The following is a 27,852-nucleotide window of genomic DNA, read 5'->3' on the forward strand; positions in this document are numbered from 1 at the left end:
TAAATATATCTCCACTTACAAGCACAGAAGAAAGAAAAGTGAAAGACTTTATTAACAGATGGGAAGAATGTTTGTTGCCAATCACTTCATGCTGCTGCAAATCTCATGGATCCAAGATTCAAAGGCAGAACTGTCTGCTACTGCATTTGACTGGATTACAAAACAAGCAATACACTTAGGACTTGATGTTGGAAAGATACTTTCAAATGTTGCAGAATATAGAACATCTTCAGGTATTCAGTCCAGGAATGCAGTTTGGGATACTGGCAACCACATCCCTCCTGCAACATAGTGGCAAGGCCTTTGCACGACACAGCCTCTGACTCCTCTTGCTTCTCGCCTGCTTCAGATTCCTCCATCTTCTGTAGCATGTGAAAGAAACTGGTCTATGTTTGGAAATACTCACACCAAATCAAGAAATAAATGAACATGTGAAAGAGTAGAGAAGCTTGTCTCAATCCAGGCAAACCTTCAGTTTTCAGAAGTCCATGAAAACGATGAAATGAAGAATCAGAAGAAGCAGAAACTCCTGATAGCAATAGCTCAGAAAACGAGACTGATTAGACAAAGTTTCATGTAGCAAAATTTGTATTCAATGAGTCTTGGTATTTTTTTCCTTTTTTTTTCCAGCTCTTTTTCTAAAAATGAGTGCTTTCTGTATCTGCTTGACACTGTGGAGGAGACTAAGTCTAGAATACATAATAACTTTCTCTGTTTTACTATAATGTTGATGATTTCTTCTATTTTCAACATTAATTTTTGCCTGCTTCTTATAAACTGGCAAAAACTAAGAGATGCTAGGTTCCTTAGAGTTCAGCAGCTTGTAGCTCCATTTGTAACAAAAATTTAAAACATTTTAAAGTAAATTCAACTAGTAAATTTGTAATTTGTGTCTGAATAAACTATACTTTTAAATTTAATAAATATATCAAACATGATGATTTTATGAGCAAATCAAGTTATACATAATGCATTTTATGTTCTTAAAGTACCAAAGTAAATTTAGACCTGTAAAGGGCGCTAAGAAAATAAGTATTGCGTATATTTCAATTTCCCCCCAAATTTCCATTTTTTTCCAGAAAAAAATGTTTTTTTTCCCCATAACTTCAAAATGTACAGAAATTTTACATCTCTAGTAAGTAGTAAGTTTAAACCTAAAAAAATAGGTTCTTTTCCACACACCCTGTAATTAAAATGTGGATGGAACTTATTGCCACAAGATGATGTGGAAGCTGACAGTTTAGCCAGATTAAAGAAAGGATTGGATAAATTCTTGGAGGAAAGGTGCAGCAGTAGCTTTTCAGCATGAGTTAGGGGCACAGCCTCTGAATCAAAACTTCCTAGGCCTTAAATGCTGGAGGCTGCAAGTGAGAGAGGAACAGTGGAAAAAGCCATGGTCATACCCAGTTCACTCTCCCTTTCAGCATCCACTGTCTGCCATTGTGACACAGGAGACTGGGCAAGATGGACCAATGGTTTGATGTAGTAAATGGCAGTTCTTTTTTCCTGTCACCAGCTTTTCTACCACTGAAGGAGGGCACATGCCAGGGTTTCTCTCTTAGGGTATAAATAGATGTTGCTTTTGTGCTGCCATAGAAAATTTTATGGAGGCACAAAGGGACAGCAAACAGATTTATACCATGTGTTATACCACAAATACCCAAATTTATGGCTACAACAAAGATGGCAATAATTTTATGACACTATTGCAGCAGATGTCTGTTAAGTTTATGGTACAAGAGGTGAGGGCATCCTGGAGCTGCCTTCACTCTCCAACTGTCCTGGGCAGGTGTATTCAGGGCTTGAGAGCTCCAATCCTGCACAACCTATTCAAGGATCAGACTCCTAAAGCCCTGAAAGCACCTGCCTGACTTTCCCCACTTACAGAGATGCATTCTGAAGATTCCCTGGGGCTCATTTCTGGAAGTGGAGAACCTCAACTTTCTCTGCTTATACAAAGATAAGCTCTGGGGTACATCTCTAAGTGGGGAAACCCTAGCTTTCCTTGCTTACAGAGGCACAGCCTTGAGATTCCCTGAGGCAGTTCTCTACAAACAGGGAACATGTTGCCTGTTGTCCTGCAGGTTGCATCCTGGCACAGCTGATCTGCTTCATTTGGTGATGATTATTTAAGTGCACCTGGATTCATTGGTCTGCCTCAAGAGTACACCTGGCAGAGGGATGAACGATATCACTCAGGATGCTGGGTAAAAATTTCAAAAGCACCTAAGTGATGGAACAAACATTCTAATATTATAAAAGTCTAAGTCTGTCTGTCTGTCTGTCTGTCCATAACGCTTTAGTTGCACTCTGATTGGCTGATGGAAACAGGTAATGTGGGGGTGGGGCAAGTGGGCCTGGGCCCAATGTGGGGTGGGGAGGGCAACATAGGGCAGGCCCAAGCAGGGGAAAAGCCAGCCCGCCACGGTGTGGGGAGGAGGGGAACAGCAGGCCCAGCTCGACGTAGCCGTAGCAGCAGCTAGGGGGCCCAGGCCCACTCCTCCCCAACCCCCCTCCCCTGCATTGACCCTGAGCCCACTCCTCTTGTCCCCAGGTGGGTATGATGCAGGGGTGGGGGGGAGAGGAGTGGGTGTGCCTTGGTGTCGGCGATGATGGTGGGGCCAGGGGTGGGCCTGGACTGGGGTGGGGGGGCTGGGCCTCTGTCACTGCCTTCCCCCCCACCCAGACCCCTGGTCATTCTTGATGGCAATTGGCTAGTAAAAATCATATTGGCTTTCATTAGTCCTGTTCAGCTTATTTAGATGCTTTGGAAACTGTTGCTTGCCAGCTGGTTGCATGCACCCTGATGAGACAATAATCACTGGTGGTATAATATGCAACATCTGCCTTACCTAGAGAAGTTCTGGCCGGTGTGGAGTCTCTCTTGATCCAGAAGGAAACCCAGGACAAAACTACTGTCAAGATGCACGGGATATAGGTCTGAATGGCAAAATAGCCCATCCGCCTACTCAGGTCAAAGGAAACAGTCATCACCATGTACTCACCTAGGAGAAGGCCATAAAAAGGCACACAAGTCAGAGTAATATGATTTTGTTTGGCCAAAGTCTCTTTACTCCTGCTGTTTATCATCCCTACAACACTGCATTGCAACAGCACCTCAGTTCCTCACCATTTGCAATATGTTTATTCTCATTCCAAAGCAAGATGAGACTAAGGGCAGCATCTTATAGATGCATCTATTTAGACTTCAGCATATCCACAAAAAAGGTACTATGCCCCAGGGGGTCAACTCTGAATGATGAGGTTAGATGTCTAAGATCCCTACAGAGGCAATACAGGTTGGTACCTCATAAGGACAATCTAGAGCTCATCAGGGCCCAGGCCTTGGCTGGAACTAGCCAGTCTGAATTTCCAGAGCTTAGGATTTTCCACCAATCATTCCCTATGTCCCCCTTTCCTAAACTTCAGCTCTGGATCTTCTCTTCTGCTTACTGGATAATTCTGGATAAGGGCCACATTTTATTCTATTTCTGAAGATTCATCCCAATGTTGTAGAAGCAACTTTATGGGTAATGGGACAGATCTTCCTTCCCTTTCACTTGCTCTTTAATCGGGGAAAGATATATTTGATTTTAATGAATTATAATGGAGTAAAGCAGTAGGCATTTGAGCCAATAGTATTGCATTCCAGGTAGAAAAGTAGAGCCATTTGTGAAGTTACCCATAGGAACTTGCAACAAAAAATGTTAGATTGACTTGATGGAGCACATCAGAGAAGTGAAGGCCATTGGACTAGCCTTTCCTTTGGAATAAGGAGATGACCCAGAGCCTTGTTTCAGTGCTCACCTAGACATAACAGACCTACAGAGCTAACCCTTCTCAGTGTGGGCTAGAGGGAGGTGGTGTGAAGAACAGATTGTTGCTCCTGGCATGGGAAGGCACGTAATGAGAATGAGTAGGTAATAACAGAATGAAATCCATGTAATTTAGGGCTCAGTCTTGTCTGCCTGATATGATTTAACATCCCCCCTTCTTGTTATTTCTGTAGCAAGGGACCTGTCCACTGGGATTCTCATATCTATTCTGCAGGTGCCTATCAGTGCCATTATTGGTCTGCAGGTGCCTATCATTGGTCCATTGCTGTCATCTTGAATGTAGCCATCAGACTGACCTTGTGCATCTGCCTGGGGGGTCTGGCTCTTTTTTTATTTCATAGGCAGAAATCTCCTTTGTCTGTCAGTTCAGTTTGATTCTGAGCTGCTCAGCCCTTGCTTTACTCTCCATGCACTCTCTGGTAAGCTGCTAACTTTGGCTTCTAATCTTTATTAACCATGAACTGTTGGCAAAGGGCAGTTCTTTTTGATGTTCTAACACATGTTCATTGCTCCTTAGCCAGTTGATATAACAGGGAAAATAGATGGCAAAAGAGGTATGTTTCAGTGGTTCTGTTTCTCTTGACTTGTAACAGTATATAAGAAACATTTGAAAATTTTACCTTGCTTGTTTGGTGGGGGAGAGGAAGTTTTACTGGCTGTAGAGATAAGATTAGTAGTATTGACAGTGTCTTGTCTGCATATATCTGCAACTGATTTTTCAACCAACATGGGTTCGTTAGGGGCAGGTGCCATCAGACCAACCTGGTTGCCTTTTACGACCAGGTCACAAAATACTTAGATGCAGGTGTCGCAGTGGATGTAGTCTTTCTGGACTTTAGGAAGGCCTTCAACACTGTCTCTCACCTCATTCTCATTAAAAAATTAGGTGACTATGGCGTTGATACCTACACAGTCAGATGGGTCACAAATTGGCTAGAGGGCCGCACCCAGAGGGTAGTGGTGGACGGGTCATTTTCGACCTGGAGGGATGTGGGTGGTGGGGTCCCCCAGGTCGCTGTTCATCATCTTAATCTGCAACTTGGACAAGGGGGTGAAAAGCACCTTGTTCAAATTCACAGATGACACTAAGATGTGGGGAGAGGTGGGTATGATAGAAGGGAGGGACAGGCTACAACTAGATCTGGACAGGTTACAGGAGTGGGCGGATGAGAATAGGATGGGATTCAATACTGACAAGTACAAGGTACTGCACCTAGACAGAAAGAACCAGCAGCATACCTACAGGCTGGGGAACTCCCTTCTTGTCAGCACAGAGGCAGAAAAGGATATTGGAGTCATTATTGATTCCAAGATGAACATGGGCCGACAATGTGAGGATGTGGTCAGTAAGGCTAACCGCACCTTGTCATGCATCCACAGATGCATCACGAGCAGGTCCAAGGAGGTGATCCTTCCTCTCTATGCAACATTGATCAGGCCGCAGTTGGAGTACTGCATCCAGTTCTGGATGCCGCACTTCAGGAGGGATGTGGACAGCATTGAGAGGGTCCAGAGGAGGGCCACTCGCATGGTCAGGGGGCAGCAAGGCAGACCCTACAAAGAGAGGCTACGGGACCTGAACCTGTTCAGCCTCCACAAGAGAAGGCTGAGAAGGGATCTGGTGGCTGTCTATAAGCTTACCAGGGGGGACCTGCAGGGAACGGGAGAGTCCCTGGTTCCCTGAGCACTACTAGGAGTAACTAGGAATAATGGCCACAAGTGGAAAGAGAGTAGGTTCAGGCTAGACATCAGGAAGCACTACTTCACATTCAGGGTGACTAGGATCTGGAACCAACTTCCAAGGGAAGTGGTGCTCACTCCTACCCTGGGGGTCTTCAAAAGGAGGCTAGATAATCACCTAGCCAGGGTCATCTGACCCCAGCATTCTTTCCTGCCCATTGCAGGGGGTCAGACTTGATAATCTGCTATGAAACTATGAAACCATGACCCCAGATTGTACAGCAACCTCCCTCATAATCATAACTGGTTCCCTCCTTTCCAATGAGGTGAATGCTCTCTGATGGCTGGTATGCTCGGATCTCCTAAATGAAAAGACCTCTGAAATTAATGTATAATGGATAACAGTAGAATTCACTTCTCTTTCATGGCAGGATTAACTTAGCTCCCCCATATACCAACTGATACCTTGATGCTGCCTCTTTCATGATTTAACACATCCCAATATGGCAGCAGCCCTCTTGCAGATAGTAATTAACCCATTTGGGACAATTTCTTCACATGGCTAATATTCCCATGTCATGGACAGGGTCAGGTTTTTCCCCCCACCAATTTAATTTTTTCCATTTATAGTTGTTTTTTCCAGCCAGACAGGAGTCTCATGTCATTTGCTGAGAGAGTAAAAGCTTGCTCCAGAAAGGGAGGGAAGCCAAAGCAGTGCTAAAATCTGCTGTTCTAAACATAATGGATACAAGTACTGAAAACAAAATAGATCAGATCTGTGAATCTAACTAGGGGAAGCCAAGTTTACAGAGCTACAGTTTGTGGATGATGGAAAGTTCCTAGTACCCTGATGAGGTTATCAAAGGTAGTGACTGGAGAAGGGGAATTCAGATAGTCTCAATCTACTAATGGTATCAGTAAAACTACTGCAGAGGTACAGGGGCTGAATAATCTCTCTTTTCCAGTGTTATCATCACTGAAAATCTAGCAACCATATATGTAGCTGCAGGTTTTTGAAGTATGGTGTTCCAGCACAGTGGAACATGGGAATTTGTATATCACATCCAACTCTGGCTTTATCTGCCCATGTTGACTGCATGCCACTGAAAGGGTTGTGTCAATACCAGGTCACCAACATGGACAGGCTATTGGACAGATCCTGAGTGCAGCCTCAGGATGTTCTGCCAGCTGCACCATGACTGCAAGCCGCTTCTGCATAATGTTGCACCTGTTAAACTGCCATGTAGACTCCTGGAAATGGGCTGGCATCATGACACATGATCAGCTATGGGCACAAACAGGACATTTCTATCCCGTGAGGCTGAGAAACAGAAGCTCTTCTGGGACAAAACTCTACCTATAATTCCACTAATCCACTTCTCAGTCACACCCTTGCTGCCTTCCCTGCTGACCCCTGCTACTGCTTTCATCCAATTTCCCTCCTGCTTACTGTTTCTAAATAGGCATTTTTTTAAATGTTTTTTCATTTTTAGGCTCCCTGTGGGAAGCCCATGTTTCCATTCTTACCTCCCGCTATTAAGGTTGAAGGACATCCTGTATCTGTGCTGCCCTTCCCTGGGCACTCTCGTGCTCGCTCTCTCACTCCCTGAAGAATCTTACTTGAGGTTGTGTCTACCTGCACCTTCTCCACTTTCTGTTTCCTACTGTACCCCCTTCCCCTGTAGACCTCCTACATGCATGTGGCCTCCCAAGATGTGCAGAGGACCCTCTACCCCTCTCCATAACATGGTAGTGATTCTTTCAGATGAGTGTGCCTTACCAGCTCCAGTTCTGAGAACTTCTGATGTGTTTCTCAGGCCTGTGAAGTCAAACTGGTAAAGCCTCCAGGTGCGTTGATCAGAGACCTCAATAGAGTAACGTCTCCAGCGGTAGATGATCTCTTCTCTTGGATAACCATCTGAAAAATGGGCAAGGGATACCACAGAGTGAGTGATATGCAACGTCTTCCATAGAATGCTTTTCATGCCTCTCCAGTGCCATATGCTCCAGGTACAATGGTAATAGATTATCCATTTCTATGATTATTGCCGTTCAGTATTTTTATTGTGGTAATGCTCAGACTGTGATCATGAATGGGATCCTATTGTTCTGGGTAAATTACAAACACAGGCCAGCACTGAGTTGCATTGGAATGATTGTAAGTAGGGCTGTGCAAAATGGCACTGTTCCATTTCGACTTGCATTTTGATATTTTGATGGACACACTCCCACTGGTGCCAGGCTGAGGAGGAGCAAGGGCAAGGGGGTGGTGCCCGCAGAGATGCATCAGCAATCCCCATGGTGCTCATATGTTTTGTTCCCTTGCCCTGGCCAGTTTTTGATCGGTAGTCCAGGCAGATAGTGTATGTGGGATCACCTGCCAGATAAAAATGATCCCAGACCACACTAGTCACTTGCTTCTGGGGTGTGGGTTCATGTGTGGATGCTGCTGCATTTTCCTCCTCATCAGAAGGCAGAGACACAGCAAGAGGAGGGGCAGACTCAGCTGAGCCACTTGCCTTCACCTGTACATCAACCTCCTCTGAAGAGCCTTTTGGGGAAAGAGACTTGGCTCTAGGGGAAACTTGAGGGGTGTTGAGCACAAAATCAAATGATTCTCCTTCCTTCCCTAGAATTTCCCTTGCTGGGGAACTGAGATCCAGATCCAGTGCCAGCTCTTCCTCTGGCACTGGAGGGCTCAGCATGGGAAGTGAAATAGGGGTGGAGTAGGCTGCCATGCTGGTGCTGGTGCTTGTGCTGCTGCTTGTTGTTGTCATCATGGTGGTGGTGGTGGATTATGGCTGGTGCTCATGGAGGGGATGCAGTCTCGGGCACGGGCACAGGCAGTGGCACTGGCACTGTTCCCCTCTCTTTGCTGTTTGTAGGAGCCTCATCCCATCTAGCTGGAGGAAAGAGGCTGAGTCTCAGTTTGGTGTGTGTCGGGGGGACTTACAGCTCTTCTTCTACCCCATTCTCCGTTCCTCTGATAAGCACCCCTTGTTTCAGGGGCACCTGGCCAAATCCCTAGGGACAGAGGTAGGGCTGGAAGCCATGTCCAGCAGAGATCCCCTGAACTTTCACTATGCATTTTCTTCTTCGGGAACAGCTTTGTATGTTTTGAAAAAGTATTTTATCTAACCAAGGGCATAGATTAGGTTGTTTAGGCTGCGAGAGATCGCTTGTTGCTTAGTTGTTTAATTGATGACCTTGCTAGAAGGAAAGCTGTATCAACAAAGATCCGGAGCTGGAAGGGGGCTTACTTGGGGGGGAGCTGGAAGGGGGGTTACTTGCTGGGCTTGCTATACATTTCATCACATCAGCAAGTTTAACCTGTTACGTAGCTATATAAGGCAGACGCCCACTGGGGCGGGTGTGCTTGCTTTGCAAATGATTGCCAAGCACCACTTTCTGCGCAGAAATAAAGATTAAGTTGGATCCTTCACCTCTGTGTGTTTATTGGCACAAGCGCACCGGGCACGAACCCACTGTCCTTTGGGGACAACACCTCCATGAAGGATAGCCACCTGCCTTTCCACCATGCTTTATGATGTGTTTCATGTCTTCCTTTTCTACAAATATATAAATGTTTTCGCAGTTCTATATAAATTTAAAAATGAAGTTATGGTGCATTAAAGAAATGTATGAAACCAATAGAAATAGGACTTTATCGCTATATACATTCAAAAATGAAGGTGTGGTGCAGTGAAGAAATGTATGAAACTGATAAAAATAGCACTTTCTCCCTATATAAATTCAATAACATAGGTGTGGTGCAGTGAAAACCAATATAAATATATCTTTCTCCCTATATAAATTAAAAAGTGTAGGTGTGGTGCAAAGAATAAATGTATAAAAACAAATATAAATATATTTTTCATCTTATATATGTTCTATAATGTAGGATGTATGCTGCAAAGCTTTAAATGTATAGAAATAAAATTTAAATGTATTTTCCTTCCTATATACATTAAATTCAATAGTAACCCTATCCAATATAAGTATAACATTCAAAAAAGAATACATCAATGAATATAATAATAAAATAAAAGTGTCTAGAAGAAAAAGGTATTCTGAAATCCCTCTTGCTAGGCTAGCAAGTAGGGAATCCTTTACAAGATAAGTGCTGTTAGCCGTAGTTGTCTGATGCTGAGCTGCTGGAACACACAGCTCAGTAAGTGATACTGTGGTGGTGAGAAGCCCAAGCAGGCACTGGGAATGCCAGGGACAACCCCTGGAGTTTCTGAAGGGGAAAAGAGATCCTCCCACACTTTGGGAAACTAACCATACGGACAGGTGGGGACAGAGCAGGAACCGTATGAGCCGGCATTCCACTAGCTCTTCAAACAGCTGCTTCCCAGGAGGGGTGGTGGCTAGCTGATTGCAGCAGCTGATGGAACCACCACAGGAAGTTTAAAAACCCTGCCATAAGCTGACATGGGGGGAGAAGCTGGCCAGGAGAGTGCTAGTTGAAGGGGAGCTCCAGGCTCCAGAAGCAGAGACTCTGTAGGCACAGCCCCGTGGCAGTTGAGCAGGAGCAGTGGCTGGCAGCAAGCTGGGGATGGATTGTTCCCTACTTCTTCTCATTAAAGAAAACCAGGTAGGTGCTCCTCTCGGAGAGGATGCCTGTCATTCGAGGCTCAGATCCTGAGGATAGGGGGTTGGAGCTATTGGAGCAAATCTTCATCCAGATGACAAACTGGAACATTGCCATCTACACTGGACCCCACAGTCAAGGGGTAGACATCATGTCAGGGTGCAGACCTGCATACACAAATGGCTGGCATGTGGATGAGGGGTAAGGAAGGTGGAGCCCTGAGGAACACCACAACTCACCCATGAGTACCCCGTCCCAGGACAAAAGGGGAAAGAAAGACACCACAGAACCCCCTCCTTCTTATATACACCATCAAGATGTGGCAGAAAAGTTGAGGGAACCCCGACCTTGGGGAAGGAGCCATATCTATAGTGCTGACTCACAGCATGATGGTGGTGCATTGGTCGGGAACTTGGCTCCCACTGTAGCGGATCAGTGATCCCAACCTGGGCAGAGTCAACCATGCAGCTGCTGCCTGTAGCCCACACCAAACTTCTGATATAAGCCATCCAGGTGATCAGACAAGTGCTAGAAATACAGCAGCTACAGGGCACCCACCAACAAGAATGGATGCAGTGGAATGCAGCCTTGTTCAAGATGCCGTGGATGACATGTGATGATGACCCCGAAGCCTACATTTAGGTGTTCAATTGGACAGCCCTACAGATGGGGTTGGACCATACTCAGTAGGCTCATCAGTTGGGTGCCCTAGTGGTGGACAAGGCCCAGGCAATTACAACACAGTGAAGGCAGCAATCCTATACAGGATTGAGATTTCACCCAAGAGCTATAGATAGACCTTCTGAGCATGGGAGGCAAAAGACATCAAGAGGCCTCATAGCTTACTCCAGTACCTACAAGACACATTGAATAAGTGGCTCCCCATGAACCAGTATGACTGAGATAGGGTCATAGACCAGGTTCTTCTGGAACAATTCCTTTGGGACCTAGAGGAAGACACCCAGATATGGGTGAGATGACACCAACCACGGAACAGCGAAGTGGCCCTCCACCTCACTGAGGCTTTTTCCATCTCAGAGAATGAGCGTAGTCACAGACAAGGCTTCCAGGCCCCGACTTGGGGCATGACCCAGGAAGAGGAGAAAAGGATAGTGCCCCAGAAGGGGACAGCAAGGGGTGTTGTCTGCTATCGTTGTGGCCGGACCGGCTGTATTGCAAGGGAGTGCGGACTGGGCTTCTGTGAGTTAAGTCGAGGCTTGGTTCCACCTCCCAGCCCTAGAGATAAGTCAAGGGAAGCCAAATGGGGCGGATCCATGGATTGTAGTTTTGGTGCAGCACTACAGGAGGAAGGCTGGGAATGACCAGTAGTGATGGCCTTGATCAGCGGCTGGGAGGTATGAGCTACCCTGGACACAGGGTATTCACAGTCCTTACTCTGAGCAGATCTAGCGCTGAAAGCAGGTGTGAGGGAGGCCAGACCCCTGGTTATGACCTGCATCTTGGGTGGTGAAATGCACTTCCAGAGTTGCTATCTCCTGTCGAGAGTAACAGAGTTTCAAGGAGAACTAAGGGTCGGACTGACCCTGGTGTTGGCATGTGAAATAGTCCTGGGCCAAGAATGGGGACCTATTTACACGGTGCTACAATGAGTAAGAGCAACAGAAGAAGAAAGGAAGCAATTACATAGAGGCGAGGGCTGGGCAGGGGAAACATCCTCCCAGCAGGATGTACTTGTGCAGGGCGGTATAGATATGGGTCAGGTGACCAGCGCAGTGCAATTTCGTCAAGCACTGCAGGAACATCTGGAACTGCAACAGTTGGTCACTGAGGACCCAGGAGAAGGGACGTCCAGGAGTGCCTCCTATTATGAGGTAACAGGGGGTCTGCTGTATCGGATCCAGAGGGGTCAGGGGATTGCAGACAGATGCCAGCTGCTGGCCCTGGCCCCATTCTGCCAGCAAATTTGGAGGCTGGCACACAACTCCCTATTAGGGGGCCATCTAGGGTGCAACAAGACCAGGGCAAGACTGGTCCATGATTTCTTCTGGCCCCGGCTGCAAGATGATGTGGATAGTTGGGGTGCAGCATGTCCCAGGTGTCAGAGATCCCATAAGTGGAGGCCTCAGAGGGCCCCCTTGCAACCCATGCTGGTGATTGAGATGCCCTTCTCCCACATAGTGCTGGATATCATGGGACCCTGCCAAAGTCTCATGGGGGGGTACCAATATGTATTAGTCTTGGTGAACTATGCAACACATTTTCCAGAAGCAGTTCCACTTATGTCAATCACGGGTACTTGAGTGGCTGAAGAGCTGTTAAAGTGGACGGCTCATGTGGGAATCCCCCATGAAATACTAACCAACCAGGGGACTAACTTTGTTTCGGGAGTAATGAAAGCACTATGCAGCACCCTGGGCATCAACCATCGGAAGTTTATCACCTCCAGACCAATGGGTTAGTAGAAAGACTCAACGAGACCATCAAGAGGATGCTCAGGAGATGCGCACAAGAAGACCCATTAGGTGGGACACAGTATTAACCCCACTATTATTCACTTTGTGGGATACTCCTCAAGAGTCTATGCAATTCTCAATAGAAAAGGAGTGCCTAGCTATATGCTGGGTGGTAGAATATTTTAAATACTATCTGATGGGCTGGGAGTTCCTGGTAGTAATGGATCATGCCCCAGTTCAGTGGCTAAACAAAACCCACATAGAGAACACTCGTATAACCCACTGGGCACTTGCTCTGCAACCTCTTAAGTTCGCAGTCATGCATCACCCCAGTAAAGATAACCTTGTGGTGGATTTCCTCTCCAGATACATCAGTCTGGATGAGCCAGCTGAGTAGCCGCACCAAGTACACGGGAAGCAGCACCAGACAACTCAGGATGCACAGCAAGATATCAAGACACCTCAAGGCAGCTTAAGTGGGGAGGTCTGTAGTGGCAAGAAGCTCCCACAGGCACCGGGAACACTGAGGACAACACCCGGAGTTTCTGAAGGGGAAAAGAGAGCCCCCCTGCACCCTGGGAAACTTACCATCTGGACAGGTAGGGATGGAGCAGGAGCTGTGCGAGCCGGCATTCCACTGGCTCTTCAAGCAGCTGCTTTCCAGGTGGGGCTGCAGCCAGCTGACTGCAGCAGCTGACGCTGCCACCATGGGAAGTTTAAAAACACCACCAGAAGCTGGCATGGGGGGAGAAGCCAACCAGGAAACCGCTGGTTGGAGGGGAGCTCCAGACTCCAGGAGCGGAGACTCCATAGTCATGGCCCCGCAGCGGTTGAGCGGGAGCAGTGGCTGGCAGCAAGCTGGGGACAGATTGTTCCCAGTCTCTTCTCATTAAAGAAAACCAGGTAGGTCCTCCTTTCAGAGAGGACGCCTGTCATCTGAGGCTCAGACCCTGAGGATAGGGGGTCCAGGCTACCGGAGCAAATCTTCATCTGACCGACAAACCGGAGCATTGCCATCTATGTTGGACCCCATGGCTAAGGGGTAGACATCACGTCAGGATGCAAACCTGCGTACCCAAATGGTTGGTGTGTGGATGGGGTGTAGGGGAGGTGGAGCCCCGAGGAACACCACAACGCACCCATGAGTACCCTGCCCCAGGACAAAAGGGGAAAGAAAGACACCACTGAACCCCCTCCTTCTTATATACACAATCAAGACATGGCAGGAGAGTTGAGAGAACCCTGACCTTGGGGGAGGAGCTAAACCTATAGTGCCAACTCACGGTGTGACAGACTCCAACGCAGAAAGTAGGGCAGTTCAAACAATGCTGCCTTTTATGCTGTTTTTGAATCCCTCCCCCAGAGAACTGGGATTGGAAGGGACCTCAGGGAAGGATGACACTCACTGGCAAGCTACACAGTCAATAATGAGAACAGTCCTTCCCCCCTCTTCCCCCTCCCTCTCCTTACTTTCTGTTTCCCTGCAGGCAAGCCCAGCTTCAGCTTTGAAACTTGAAACGTTTTGAAACTTTTGAAACTCGAAATTGGCCTTGTTTCATTTCAAGGTTATTTCAAAGCCCTCTGTTTCATTTCAATTTCACTGTTTCAAGCTGGAAATGAACTTGAAACAGTGTTGAAATGAAACAGCTGGTGAAATTTCACACAGCCTTAATTGTAAGGGCAGAAGGTGAAATATTATGGCACTTTTACATGTGCTCTGGGGTAAGGGGTTGGCACTTTAATTAGTATGATAGTATCATGGAGTTTAGGGTTGGAAGGGACCTAAACAGATCATCAGGTCCAACCCCCTGTCCCAGTCATATCACCCCAGTCAAATATCTGTCCAGCTTCCTCTTGAAGGCCCACAAGGTAGGAGAGAGTACCACCTCACTTAGGAGCCCATTCCAGACCCTGGCAGCCCTAACTGCAAAGCCATGTCTCCTGATGTCCAGCCTGAACCTTCTCTCTAACAATTTGTGGCTGTTATTCCTAGTAACCCCATGTGGTGCCCGGGGGAACAGAACCTCCCCCAATTTCCGCTGGTCCCCCTGGTGAGTTTGTAAATGGTGAGTTTGTAAATGGCTACTGGCTCCAATCTCAGCCTTCTCTTGTGGAGGCTGAATAGGTTCAGGCCCTTTAGCCTCTCTTCATAAGGCCTGCCTTGCTACCCATTGACCATGCGTGTGGCCCTCCTCTGGACCCTCTCAATGCTAGCCACAGCCCTCTTGAAGTGCAGCACCCAGAACTGGATGTAGTACTCCAACTGTGGCCTGACCAATGCCACATAGAGGGAAGGATCACCTCCCTGAACCTGCTTGTGATGTATCTGTAGATGCACGACAAGGTGCAGTTGGCCTTACTGACTGCTTCCTCGCACTGGCAGCTCATGTTCATCCTGGAGTGAACAATGACTCCAAGATCCCTTTCTGCCACTGTGTTAACAAGAAGGGTGTTCCCCAGCCTATAGGTGTGTTGCTGGTTCCTTCTCCCTAGATGCAGTACCTTGCACTTGTCTGCGTTGAATTCCATCCTATTCTCATCTGCCCACCTCTGTAATTTGTCTAGATCTAGCTGGATTCTGTCCCTCTCCTCCAGAGTGCCCACCTCGCCCCACAACTCAGTGTCGTCAGTGAATTTGGACAGTGTCCATTCCACACCCACATTCAGATCACTGATAAAGATGTTGAACAGTACACACCCCAGGACCAAGCCCTGGGGGACTCCACTGCTCACATCCCTCCAGGTTGAAAATGACCCATCTACCACCACTCTCTGGGTGTGACCATCTAGCCAATTTGCCACCCATCTGACTGTGTAGGCATCAATGCCACAGTCACCTAGTTTTTTTAAGAGAATGTGGTGGGAAACCATGTCAAAGGCCTTCTTACAGTCCAGGAAGATGACATCCACCCTGACACCCTCATCCAGGGATTTTGTGACCTGATTATAAAAAGAAACCAGGTTAGTCAGGCAGTACCTGCCCTCAATGAACCCTGAGCTGCTTTAGTTAAAGCGGCGCTGCACGTTGTGTGTCAGCATCCCCTCACTTAAAAATGGTGGTGGGGTTGCTTGAGGTAAAGCTCATTTGACAAGTTTAGTTGAAGTGCTCCCACCACCATTTTTAAACTTGGGGAAGCTGATTTATGAGATGCAGGAGGCTGCTGAAGTGCAGTAATTGCCACACTCCAGCAGACTTGATTAATCAAGTCTGCTCCAATGGGCTGGAATTCCAGCATGCTGGAGCAGCCTCTGCACTCATGTATAGGTTCCCTTAGGTGCTGCAGGTCAGGTATAAGACCTGGTGAAGCAATTACAAGAGTTACTGGGTGCACCTACACATGCATTAATTCACTTTAGATAATACTCATTAAATCTAGTACCTCTGTTGTGTGGTACTAGGGAAATGCACATGAGCCTAGCTTAATGCACATTAGCTAAAGAGCATGCTTTTTAAGTGATGCTTTAATGTGCATTAAAATAGGCTAATGCGCATTAAAGCATAGATTCTAAGAAGTACCAGCAGAGCAATATTGGCCTAAGAATGGACACAAAAGTGGAAGCTATGTGTCTGGAATGAGATGTAGTAGCAGGACTGCATGGGGGAAGCCCAAACAAAGCCAGAGCAATTCATTCATTGCTCTTATTCATGCCTAAATTTAGTAAGAAAATTAACTCCTCCTGACATAGCAGGTAATGTTTTCAGAATCAGTAGAAAAGGCTTGAGAGCCTGGGCTTCCTTTTGCTCTTCTCTCCTGCCTGAGTTAGGACATGGACTCAATTCTTTCTCTCTGTTACTGAGTATTCTCAGCATAGGTCCCTGTGCCTGGACCCTTGCCATAGTATCAGCCCATTCCCATGTGATTGGAGAATGGCGTCTGTGAGCTGTAGCTGCTCTGTGCTAGCTTTAGACACTACTGCAGCTTTACAGATGGCAGGCAATGATGTCACACAAACTCTTCTGATGAGCGTTTGCCACTGCTGCCTCTGTGCTGCCCAGCATGCGAGCTCTGGGCGGGCAGCGGTGGAGGGGGCTCTTTCCTCTGTGCAGAGCAGCTGCTGCCCCAATGAGCAAGCACAGAGCTGGTGTGGGGCCCAGGCTGGCAGCAGGGGCAGGTTATAAGCTGGTGCTGAGCACGGGAAAAGTGCCTCCTTCCCCACCCTGTGCTTGGCACCCCACACTACAGCCACTCGCAGCCCACGTGGGGCTGTTTGTACCTGCTCAGGACAGCCACACATGGACTGCGAGGGGCTGCAGCAGGGAGCGCTGGCCATGGGTTGGGGGAGGGGCCACTTTTCCCCCCACACAGCACCAGCTCCTCCCCTGCCCTTCCCCCCCGCCCCCTTACCTGAGTTTCCGGCACCAGTGCAGCCACATGGTCCCAGGCCAGAAGCCCCTGTTGAGGCTTCTGTCTGGGGGGGCGGGGCCAGACAGGCCCTGCTGTTGCAGGAGCCCACCAGGCTTCCCCTGGGTCCTACTACCCCTGTCTGGGAATTTTGAACTTCCAGGTGTTGTCTCAGGAGCTGAGGGTATGGAAAGTAAACAGCCATAAAGTTGGGGTCTGGGTTTCAATGATGTCCTTGATGCAAGGGGACTCGGACCAACCTCTCAACTCCCAGCCAAATGCAATACTCACCAGGCTATAGGGTAAGCCATAATAAATAAATACTATCCCTCATACCAGAAGAAGGCAATCCTTTCTGACTGTGGGCTGGAATGTACCATACCTGGTGTGTCTACGTGTTTCCCTACTGTTGTTGCTGGGCGGTGCTTTGCTACTTCCTTTTGGAAGTACTAAAGCAAAGTGCAGTAACTGCCCATACTGCATGGTATTTTTAGCAGTAACTTCACTGTAGCGGTGCGCGATAGTGGGGGGAGCATGCTGCTATGACAAAGTAGCTGCTAGTCATGTGTAGACACCCATGGATGCTACATCGCTGTAGTGTGTCACTGCAGCAATGTAGTGTCATGTGTAGACAGGCCAACTGAGGCAGAGGCAGGAGGACAAGTTGCTGCTAGGGCCTGACTGCTGCCACTGCTTGTCACCACAGCAGCACAGGGAGAATGCTCATAGCTAAAGCCCACTGTTGTTGAATGCCATTGAAACCCCATGTCTGTGGGCTGTGTTATGCCTCAGCTCTGTGTTCTTGGGCAACCCTGGCACAGGATGCAGTCTGTCTGACTCACAAAGGACTCACCCCGCTTCCTCCCCTCCTCTAGCTAAACGAAACTGATTAAGATGCAGTGAGAGACGCACCTAAGACCCTCACCAGATAAGGGTGATAAGAGTGAAACAATTGCCTTAGGTCTCATTTACATCCGAGATGGAACCAGATGACCATTCATTTACATGAGAGATGGAGAACAGAAAGCCTGAAGCAGAGACTGCAGTGAATTCTGGGACCAGAGAAGCAGGGGAGCACTGCATGATGGGGAATCTGTGCTTCAAATGTTAATCAACCCATGTTCACACACACCCAGCTCAGCATTTATCAGACCAGTTCTAATCTGGATTTGCTAAGGACTTCCCCCCCCCCCGACACACACACAGAGCTCTAAGTTTAATAGGCATCTCGGGCCGTACATTCCCCGGTCCCACTATGGGAGGCCTATTTAAACTTGATTGACTAAAACTCGGTTGCCGGGTTAGGGAATGCTGAGGCAAGAGACCGAGTCAGAGGGGGTATGGGCAACATTTGAACAATGGTTAAGGGTTCATCACAGCATCCAGCCTGCTGGAGCCCTAATCCCAGGTGTTGTCATACTTTTCCCGAGACGACTGGTGGGAGTCCTCTCCACAAAAGGTTATGAGCACCCCAATAATTGTCTTAAACCTGTTAAAAGACTATAGCAAAATCTGGAAAAGTCATGCTAAGCTGAGGCTTGTGCACAACAAGTAAAAATCCAAAATCCTGATGCTGCAAGCTATCTATTGTTCCTGAAGAAACCATGAGATATCCCATCAGTATATCTGCCACCCATAGGAATCTCAAGCTGGCTCCCAAGTATTTGGGTTACTCCCTAATCTTAAGTGTTTCCTGATTATCAATCAGTTTCCTGAGATGGTCCAAACCAGATAACCCCTTGTCAATAGAAAAGACAATGATTTACACTACTGAGGGTGCTACGGAGCAGCTGAACTGAGGGTATAAAAATCTGTAAGTGTGTGTGCTGCTAGAGGGAGAAGAGGAAGAGGAAAAGGAAGGAAAAGAAGTAGAAGCAGGAGGAAAGAAGGAGAAGAAGAAAACCCCTGTGCTGACACCATCCCCTGTCGTTCTTGGGACGCTGGAAGAACAGATCATCTCTCCCTTCAAGGACTGTGCTACAGACTGTGCCTGTCAGCTTTGCAGCCTGAGTACCGTGGACTAGGTGAGATCCCAGCGTTCTCTGTCTTCTTTCTAGGCATAAACTTCTGAACCTGAACTGTATCAGTTAAGCTTGAGCTAAGTTTCCCCAAATACTTAGTGAAACCAGGGTAGTATTGTCATTGTTGGTGTTTGTTTTTCTTTTGCATGTCTATTACTACTAGTACTATTATATATTTCATATGCTAGCAATAAATAACTGTTATAGTCAGACTGGTAGTAACTGGGTACATTTTTTCTTCTCTGCTTCTCTTTCCTCCCGTGCTCTGCAGCAACGCTTCTTTTACCTATGCTAAAGATCCCTGTGAAGCCCAAAATTATTGTGGGGTCTGCTCATCAAGAGGCCAAAGATTGGGACATGCTGAGTTTGAAACACATAAGGGGATCAGCTTGTACAGGCTGATTGACCCAGTTTGACTCAGACGTGCCCTTATGAACTGAATGCTGGCCCATGAGGGTGTCAGCTGGACATCCAGCTGGATTCAGAGGGATTCTGTTTACCTGTGTGCTTGTGTCTGACTGCAGTTTATTGTTGCTCTTATGAACTGATTCTTGGCATATGAGGGTGTCAGCCTGTCCATGCTGATCAGCCCGGCCAGGTCAGGCGTGTCACATTAATTTGTGTGTGTTTGTGTGTATGACTGATTTGGTGACTGGAGGAACCCAGTCCCATTGAAACTGAGTCCTGCAAGATAGCTCCATTGGGGGTGAGGACTTGCAGAAGGGAGAGATACAGCTCCGTATAGTAACACAAGCAGCACATTGACAGAATCACCAAGACCCTAGAAACTATCCCTAATAAATGAGCACACCCCAAAGTAATGGGCAAATTTGGTAACAGCTGGATCTAATGGTTCCATGGATCTGGCCCACAGGCCATAGGTTGCCAACTCCTGCCTAATTGTGTATCCTTACGGAGCCAAAAATGCAGGGTTCATTGGGCCAGGAATAGGAAGCTCAGGAGGATTTCTCTCTGTAGTTGTTTTAGTTATCAGGTAGCTGTAGAGTTTGTGGTTTTGATCTCTTTGCTCTGTGGTTGTTTCTAGGTTTATTTTTATTCAAGATAAGGATTCTTTATTGTAAAACTTTTGTTTGTTAACCACCTAAGCCTGGTGGTTAATACACTTCTACTGGAGATAGTGTATATTCCCATCTGACAACAGATCATTGCATCTATATTTCCCTCAGCCTTAGTGACTTGCTTGAGAGCATTCAAACCTACATCCTCATCCTCAAAGAATAATGCTTTAGCCATTGGGTATAGGATAAGCTAATTGTCTGCTATGGGGAGGAATGTGCTCTTATTGATGCTGTGCTAGTGTACACTCTTCCTGAAAGGTTGGAGTTCTCCTCGGTATGAGGAAATCGTGAAACCAAGGCCTCCCATTTTTTTTCCAAAGCCTCTGAAGTAATTCAAGCTCATGTACTGTATGGAAAGGTCCCAGACAGATTCAAATACAACTTTAGACTTATTTTCTGGATTTGTTAATGGTTTGTTTCTTTTCTTATAATCAAACATTTTTCTTTTGATTTTTCTTGTGGGAAATTAGCTTCAATTTCCAGCTCATCAGGCAGTTTCACAGCATCAGTAAAGACACTTGCAAATCTCTTATCAGGACAATAGTTTGCAAAGAAACCTTTGAAGCTTTTAGGTGATGCATAGTATAGCTGGTACCCAATTTAGCTTCATGACGTATGTTCTTTGCCATGGTGACTTCATAAAGTCATTCTGGGCTAAAATTCCATGCAGCACAAGAAGTTGTAGTTGTAGATTTTGAGCCAGAGATTTCATGTTGCATTGAGTTTTGATTTCTGTGTGTTCCTTTAGGATTTAAAATACGTAATTGGGAGTAAAAATTAAATTTTCATTGACTGTTGAAACTTGGTGCAAAAATACTCAGATCATATCAATTCAGTGTTCCCATCTTGTTTCAAAGAAGGGTTTTGGAAATGGGTTGGTCACACGTTAAGGCATTTGACCCACTGTTGTAGTGAGGCTGCAAATAAGTGATACTTTGAATCACTTAAAAAATTCAACAGTTCCAATGCATCAATTTGTGCCATTATTTTAAAAAAGACTGCAAAACATTTTCTTAAGGTCCCTGATTCTCTCCTGTGCACTGGTTTGTTTGTCTTTCATATCTGTCGCATTGACATAGCTTTGCCCTCTCAAGCCACTGAGTGAAATTCTTATTTCTTTTAATTGTTCAAAGGGAGCCTCTGTCATTGCAGTCCCCGTGGAATCTGTCACATTCAGAAATCCAGCTCAATGTTCTTTGATCATGACACTGACTTTTCTTGCCTCAGTTGCCTCTTCTGCAGAAACAACTCTAATTATCAACAGTATCTGCTCTTGATTGTTAATATCTTGGGTGCCGTCCAACATAATAGAATAATACATGCCTACTTTCCAGGCAGAAGTAATTTCCTTTTTAACCATGTTCCTCAGAATGTGATTGAATTTATTTTGAATATTTTTGCCCAAATGATGATCATGAATTTCCTTCAAGGCAATTCACTGGGAATGTTCTTTCATCACAAGATAATATTTCCCAAGCTACTGCACAGATTTCAAAAGTTGGCTATAGTAGAATGAATAGAATTTTCCACTGAACTTAGAGTTCCATGCAGCCTGATGCCTCCACAAAAAACCCTTTTCAAAATAACTAGGTAATGAACTATCAGATAATTTATCAATTGCATGATTTTACTTCAGTCTAATTTCTAAGTCTCCTCACATATAATGGCTGTTCATATGTGCTACTTATTTCTTGTGTCTCATTCTAAGAGGCCAAGTATTTTAACAATCTGAAATATAATTCTAGGCTAAAGCAAAATCTCCAGATAAACAACTTGTAGCAAAAGTAATAAACACTCAGTTGAAGTGGAATAGAGATGTCAAACTCACTTTGTGTGTTCTTTCAAAACTGGTGTGAAAAAATGGAAAGTTGTGTCTTTTCTTCCATTACCATCTAAAGGAGCATTCTAACAACTTGTTTGCACTGACCCAGCACTCACAAGCCAAAAGGAACCTCTGTTATTGACTACTGCAATTTGTCAGGATCGCTCAGCACATCTTTCAGCTGCCTCACCAATAACATTTTCTCCTTGTTCTCTTTTTTTCAGACCTATCAGAAGAAACAAAACTGTCTTTGTTGAGGAGATTATTTTCAGAAGTAGGAGCACTGGCACTTCGGTGGGATGAACATTCACTGGTAGAAAATTCTGATGCATCAGAAGCAAAATACTTGATTTCAGAAATCTTAAAAGGCTTGACTTTGCTTTACAGTATTGGCTTCTCTAGCAGGCTTTTTCCACTTTCTTTTTGATATTCAGCCCTAGAAAGCCATTTTCCATTTTCATAAATGATTGTTTCTGTCACTTTCAGTTTCAGCCACAGTGATGTACACTATCAACCCCCTGAAGATCACTAGCCACTCAAATATGTACACGGAAATAAACATGTACGCAGCTAGCTAACTTAGGACTTGTAAACAAATAAGTATGAACTGACTCATTCAAATAGAACATGCCACCCATTTGCTGCTGTCTGATATCAGGTTCTACAAAGTGGCCAATTTGTTAATTTTAACCAGAGACAATTATTGTAGACAAATCATAAAGATTTCATATTTTTAAGTTGGTCTTTGACTTCCCCTGTTGTCTTTGACTTCCCAAGCTTCTCATTAGGTTAGGCAGCCAAATACTTATCCTACCCTTAGAGCTGGATGTCAGGGTCTGACCAGTGTTTCCAGGGGGGGTAGAAGTACTCGTTTTGCCATAGGACTAGCATGCTTATAGTTCAGTCCAAACTGAACTGGAACCAGACCCTTAAGTATGAGATGGAGATTTACTACAAATAAAAATGTTCCCTAGGAACAGCCTCTTGAGTTCCACCTTGTATCAAAATGAAATAATCTGTATCTGCAGCTAGCCTCTTCATTACAGATGACTTGAAACTCTAACAGCGGGGTTAGTGGGATGTCCTTTTCCCTCAGTAGTTCTATCATTGACCTCCATTTCCCCATGCGAAATGCCCCATGATTGATGTGCAAAATGCACTTCCCTATGTGGGGTGAGCGAAACTTATGACACCCAATCTAGTCAGACTGCTTTAAAAGGGATGCTTTTTTCTTCATCCAGAATTAACCCATGGGTGTGTCTGATGTCAGCTGGTATAGCTCATAAACCACCTGGAAACAGTTTGCTGTTGAGTAAAATTCTTTAGTCTTGTCTATGCTGGGGTGAGTCCAAATTTCATCAGTAGCCACACTGACCAGGATGGCTGTGCTGAAAGCTTTGAAGAGTCCTGACTGTTATTTTCAGCAAGAGAGTGCACGTTGGTGCTTAGAGGAGGTTGGCTTGTTGTAGTAGGGGCAGTACCTGGTAGGCTGGGGGAGCTACAATCAATGCAGCTCCCATTGTGGTGGTGGTAGTGCGAATCATTTGGAAAAAGGAAGCACAGTGTCTGCAGGCTGAAGTGGCTTCTTCTCCTGGTCTTGAATTTATTTATAAAATGAAATGTCAAACCTGTTTTGAGCAGAGATCTTGATACCTATATGATAGCCCCTCAGGGGAGAAGATACAGAATCTTGTTTCTGACAGCTCAGAGCCATAAACTGAATTTTAGCAGGGCAGAAAGGCAGGCTGGGGATAACCAAGTTCTGAAGATCACAACTGAACTACCCCTGCCCCCCCCCCCCGCCCCTCCCAAGTTCGGAATCTCTTGCTAAGACATGGCACATAAGTTATTGTAGGCCAGTGAATAGGCACCATCACTGCTGTCTGCTCTGGAGAACAACAAACAAACGGAGTAAGTTCTAGTGTCTCTGACCAGCTCTGTAACTTTTGTGCCACTCTGGTAGTAAAAAGATATAGAATGTGACCTCATCTTCCCTCATGGGGAGGAGGAGCTCCCCAGGCTTGGAGGAGCCTCCAGTGGGCTAGCACAGCCAGCCCAGCATCACCTCACAGGTCCTGGGGCAGAAAGGAAAACAAATGGTATGGCTAAGGTGGACTGTTATCCAGCAGATGGTCGAATGAGGACCATTACCAGCTGCTTTTGGTTAGAAAGTTGTATCAACCTCTAAATCTATTCCAGGGCTGGTTCCATAATCACAGAGCATAACCTGCTCGTTGCTGACTTCTCTGTCTCTCCCCAGTCTTCCAAACACTGAGCAGAAACTCAGTGTAGCAGAGAATGTAGCCCTGAGTTATTTACTTATTCCAAGGAGCAGGAGGATGAACTGGGTGGAACATAGGGCTAAACAGGAGCCCAGCACTAGAGAAATGGAAGGACTGAATTGTCATGTACCTGAAGAGAATCTGATGCCTGTGGAAGATGGTTTGAGCTGGTTGAGTTTCACCCCTAAACCATATTCAAGAAGCTGATACTCACAACTGGAGAAAACCAGGGGGCAGGAGTGAGTGTCCATTGGAAAATTCTGCAGCTGGAGAAGACATTCAGCCTCTATAGTCAGCCTGGAAAAGAGAGAAAGACTTATCATTAATGCAGAGGATTTTGACTTCAAACACAGATGTATAATAGCTACATGTTCTGAAGAAGCAAATTGTCCTTAAAACATGCTAATTCAATGCAACAAAAACTGTTTGCGGGAAAGGGCCCATTTCAGCACTCATTTGAAAATGCATTTAAAAAGTCTCAGAATGGTTAAAACGTGTAATTTGATATATTCAAGATAAACATTTCCAATTTTCTGGCTCAGCATTTATTTTATTCAGATACATAAATGTTGTAATAAAAACACCCCAAGTCAATTCAAAATTTTGTGAAATGATTGGTGAATAGTTTGATGGACCTAAACCATTAAAAAATTATTGGCTTGGAACTTTTTTGAGATTCTGATCTTTTGTCCTGATTCAAGATGAGAAGATTTTTTTGATTTTTTTAGAATTTTTCATAGTACTTGAAGTCACTCGTGGATCCAGGAAGGGGGAAGGGAAGGGCAACACCCCACTTTGGTTGTGCAGTGCATGCAGTGAGCTCTGGGCTCACTACTTGGTCAGCAGGGGCTTGTGCCAGAGCTGTGCATCAGTGAGCTCTGAGCTCACCAGCTGATTGGGGCTGAGCCCGACCAGAGCACCTACTTTCACATGGTTCCAGAGCCAGGCTTAATGCTCCTGCTTTTTGCCTTTTCCCTCCCTCCCCCTTTCACTGAAGTCAGCAGCAAAGGAAAGGAGACAGCACCTACCCCTTAGTCCAGAACTGTAAAAAAACAGGGGCTCTTGCCAGACCCTGCACCAGAAGCTCACATGCAGCACAGCTTAAGGGGCTGGGCTACTACAACCCCTCTGGATCCACCCTTGCTTAAAACACATTTCCCATTTGGTTCTACTGTGTAACTGTGGGAGCTTTCTCATCAAGATGCCACAGCATCACTTCTGCTGTTGGCAGGACAGCAGCTGGGAACCTCCCATCCCATGACTCAAATTATCATCTCTTTTTTTTTTTTTAACAGTGCAGCCACACAGGCCTGGTGTCATAGGTTCCTTTGAGTCAGCTGCTGAGCCCCAGAAGTACCTGAGTGTGTAGAGCACTTTGCCATCATTCCAGATCCTGAGCAGCTGATTGGGTGTGGTTATCCAGTGAGAGTCAGCTCGCTTGGAGTTCCTGAAAAACGTGTCTGGGATCCAGATGCGGCTCACCATGTTGGTATTCAGAGTGAGGGCTTTGAGGGTGCTGTTAAAGCGAAGGCGCCGGTCATACCACGTCTGAGCAAAGAAGATATCAATGGTGTATTCCTGTAAGAGAGACAGGACAGCGTGCCCTGTTAAAATGAATTAGATTAATCCCATCATAGGCATGCAGTGTTGCCTTTGATCTGTATGCTGTCCCATCACTGTGGCTCTAATGAGCTAAGGAGATGCTTAGTTTAGTTCTTGGCCTTTCTCTGGAGATTGTCAAGCAAAGTGCTAGCTAGTGCCAGACAGCAAGGTACATACTTATTATGTGGACCCTTTTCCAGTAGGAACTGGATCAAGACCTTCAAACCCATTTCACACCAGCCTGTAAGACTGGAAAGGCTTTTGGCCACTGAAGACAGTTCCTTTCTGATTCTGCTATTGCTCCACTCCAGTACAATCTTAAACCCATGCAGGGTCTCTCTCTGGTGATTCATCTCAGTGGAATTTTTATGCTTGCATTGTTTCCTCCCCTCTGTTTCCCCAGCTGCTGGCTTGCAGTTGGCTTCCTGAAAAACATCATTACAATGGACATTCAGTGCAGGGGAGTTCCCTTGAAAAGTGTGCTCTTTTAGGGGCAGGGGAGGGCAGTGCTGGATAGGTTGCTTCATTTTCCTCTGAAGTGGAGCCTATGCTGTCAGCTAACCAGTGATGAATGATGTTATAGAGGTGGACATGCCCCTTCTAAGAGTGCAAGATTGTGTAAAAAAATGCACTGGCAGAATTATTAAGTGTGACAAATACCTCTGTCCTGGCCACACACAGATGAGCTGAGGTGAGGGCAGTAAAGTAATCACCTAGGTTGCACTTAGGCTCAGTGTTATAGGTTGGCTTAAACCTCACTGAAACTTTGGGTGAGAAACTCACAATTCACTTGCGGTGGCCATGAGAAGGCACTGATTTCTCCAACTTCAAAACCCAGGTACTGATGCTGCCCAAAACAGAGGAATACAACAGTCCACTCAGGAATTTTTATGATCTGGTGGCTTTGGTTGGCTATTACCATATCCTGGCAGAGGAGAATTGTGTCTGGTTGGATGACAGGGAGGTAAGATTGAGAATCAGGGAGACAGAGCTCACAGACAGACAGGGAAGAAAGCTTCAGCACAGCCTGAACAAGCTTGGTCATGAGACCTTGCGGAAAGCACTTGAGTGATTTGATTCTTCCAATGCAAGGGGATGGTGTGGGGAGCAGAACTTTGTACTTTTTGGTAAACACACGGAGGAAGCATCCCTAACATACCCACCTCCACCTCCAATTTCTCCTCCTAATGGTAACAATCAACAAGACCAAAACTGGCCTCACGGCTTGGGTCTAAAGGTGTTAAATACAGTTCAAGGACCAGGTTTGGGATCAAACAGTATATGTTGCTAGATATTCTGAAAAGTTCAAAGGCAGATTTTCAAGTGGCCAAGGTCCACCTGCTCACATCATGGCCTGTATAACCAAAAGTTCAGGAAAGCAGACTGCATACAGGCCTGAATGCTTTTCAGAATCTGGCCTCCTGTTGTCAGCATGGAGGTTTCCTAAGGGCTCCATAATTTAATCTGCTTTTAGCTGACACTTTGAGCAAACCTGGGTAGCTTATTTCCAGGGAAGAATGGATCAGATGAGCTTGGTCCCTCTGCCTCTTGCTGAGCAATCCATGGGGAGATGTTCATATTTTACAAATGTATCTATTGTTCAAAATGACCTGAGGCAAGTGCATTCTAGCCCATGGGGACCTCACCAGTGACTCCTTGTGACTCTTGCTATTCATAATTTGCTGTTTGCTCTGTGCGATTGGTCATTTAAACCATGCTGTTTAGAAGCAGCTAGGCATGTTTACCTACCAAATTTACCTACCAAATTCCCTGCCACTGCTGGTGGACCTAGGGGCCCAAGATCCACAGACAGGATCCATAGTCTCTTTTGCTCTCTTCCTGGGGCATATCGTTGTTTTGGGGTTCTTTGACTTTTAATAGCCTAAGTTTGTTATCAGCTGTTAGGGGGTGCTGTGTGACTTGCAGTATGTGTATTCAGGGGGACACAGACTAGTTGTTCTTGTATCCTTTTTGACTGACTGGCTGTTGCTTGGTTGTCTGTGATAACTGGGAAATGTACTTAGAGTCCAGGTGGTCCTTCTAGTAATGGGTTCCTGTATTATACATCTTCACTGGGTGAATTTCAGTTTCCCCAAGGAATTGCTCAGAGAAAATCTTGTAAACTCTAAGATTACATAGGTGAATACATAGTCATACAAAGTACACTCAACCCTTTCTT

At 45.9% G+C, this 27,852-nt stretch overlaps 1 protein-coding gene across 1 annotated transcript in view; it reads right to left on the minus strand.

The window, feature by feature from the left end:
• Positions 1–27,852, minus strand: part of LOC102384784 (gamma-aminobutyric acid receptor subunit gamma-4) — a 178,773-nt gene that overhangs the window by 30,439 nt on the left and 120,482 nt on the right. The window contains exons 4-7 of the mRNA XM_025208770.1: positions 25,429–25,649; positions 24,286–24,368; positions 7,297–7,434; positions 2,853–3,005 (exon numbers count right to left, since the gene is read on the minus strand). Of these exons, the coding sequence (XP_025064555.1) occupies positions 2,853–3,005; positions 7,297–7,434; positions 24,286–24,368; positions 25,429–25,649 (595 nt within the window). The remainder of the gene's footprint in view (positions 1–2,852; positions 3,006–7,296; positions 7,435–24,285; positions 24,369–25,428; positions 25,650–27,852) is intronic.

The sequence above is a fragment of the Alligator sinensis genome, unplaced genomic scaffold (assembly GCF_000455745.1).
Source record: "Alligator sinensis unplaced genomic scaffold, ASM45574v1 scaffold879_1, whole genome shotgun sequence".
Lineage (NCBI taxonomy): Eukaryota > Metazoa > Chordata > Crocodylia > Alligatoridae > Alligator > Alligator sinensis.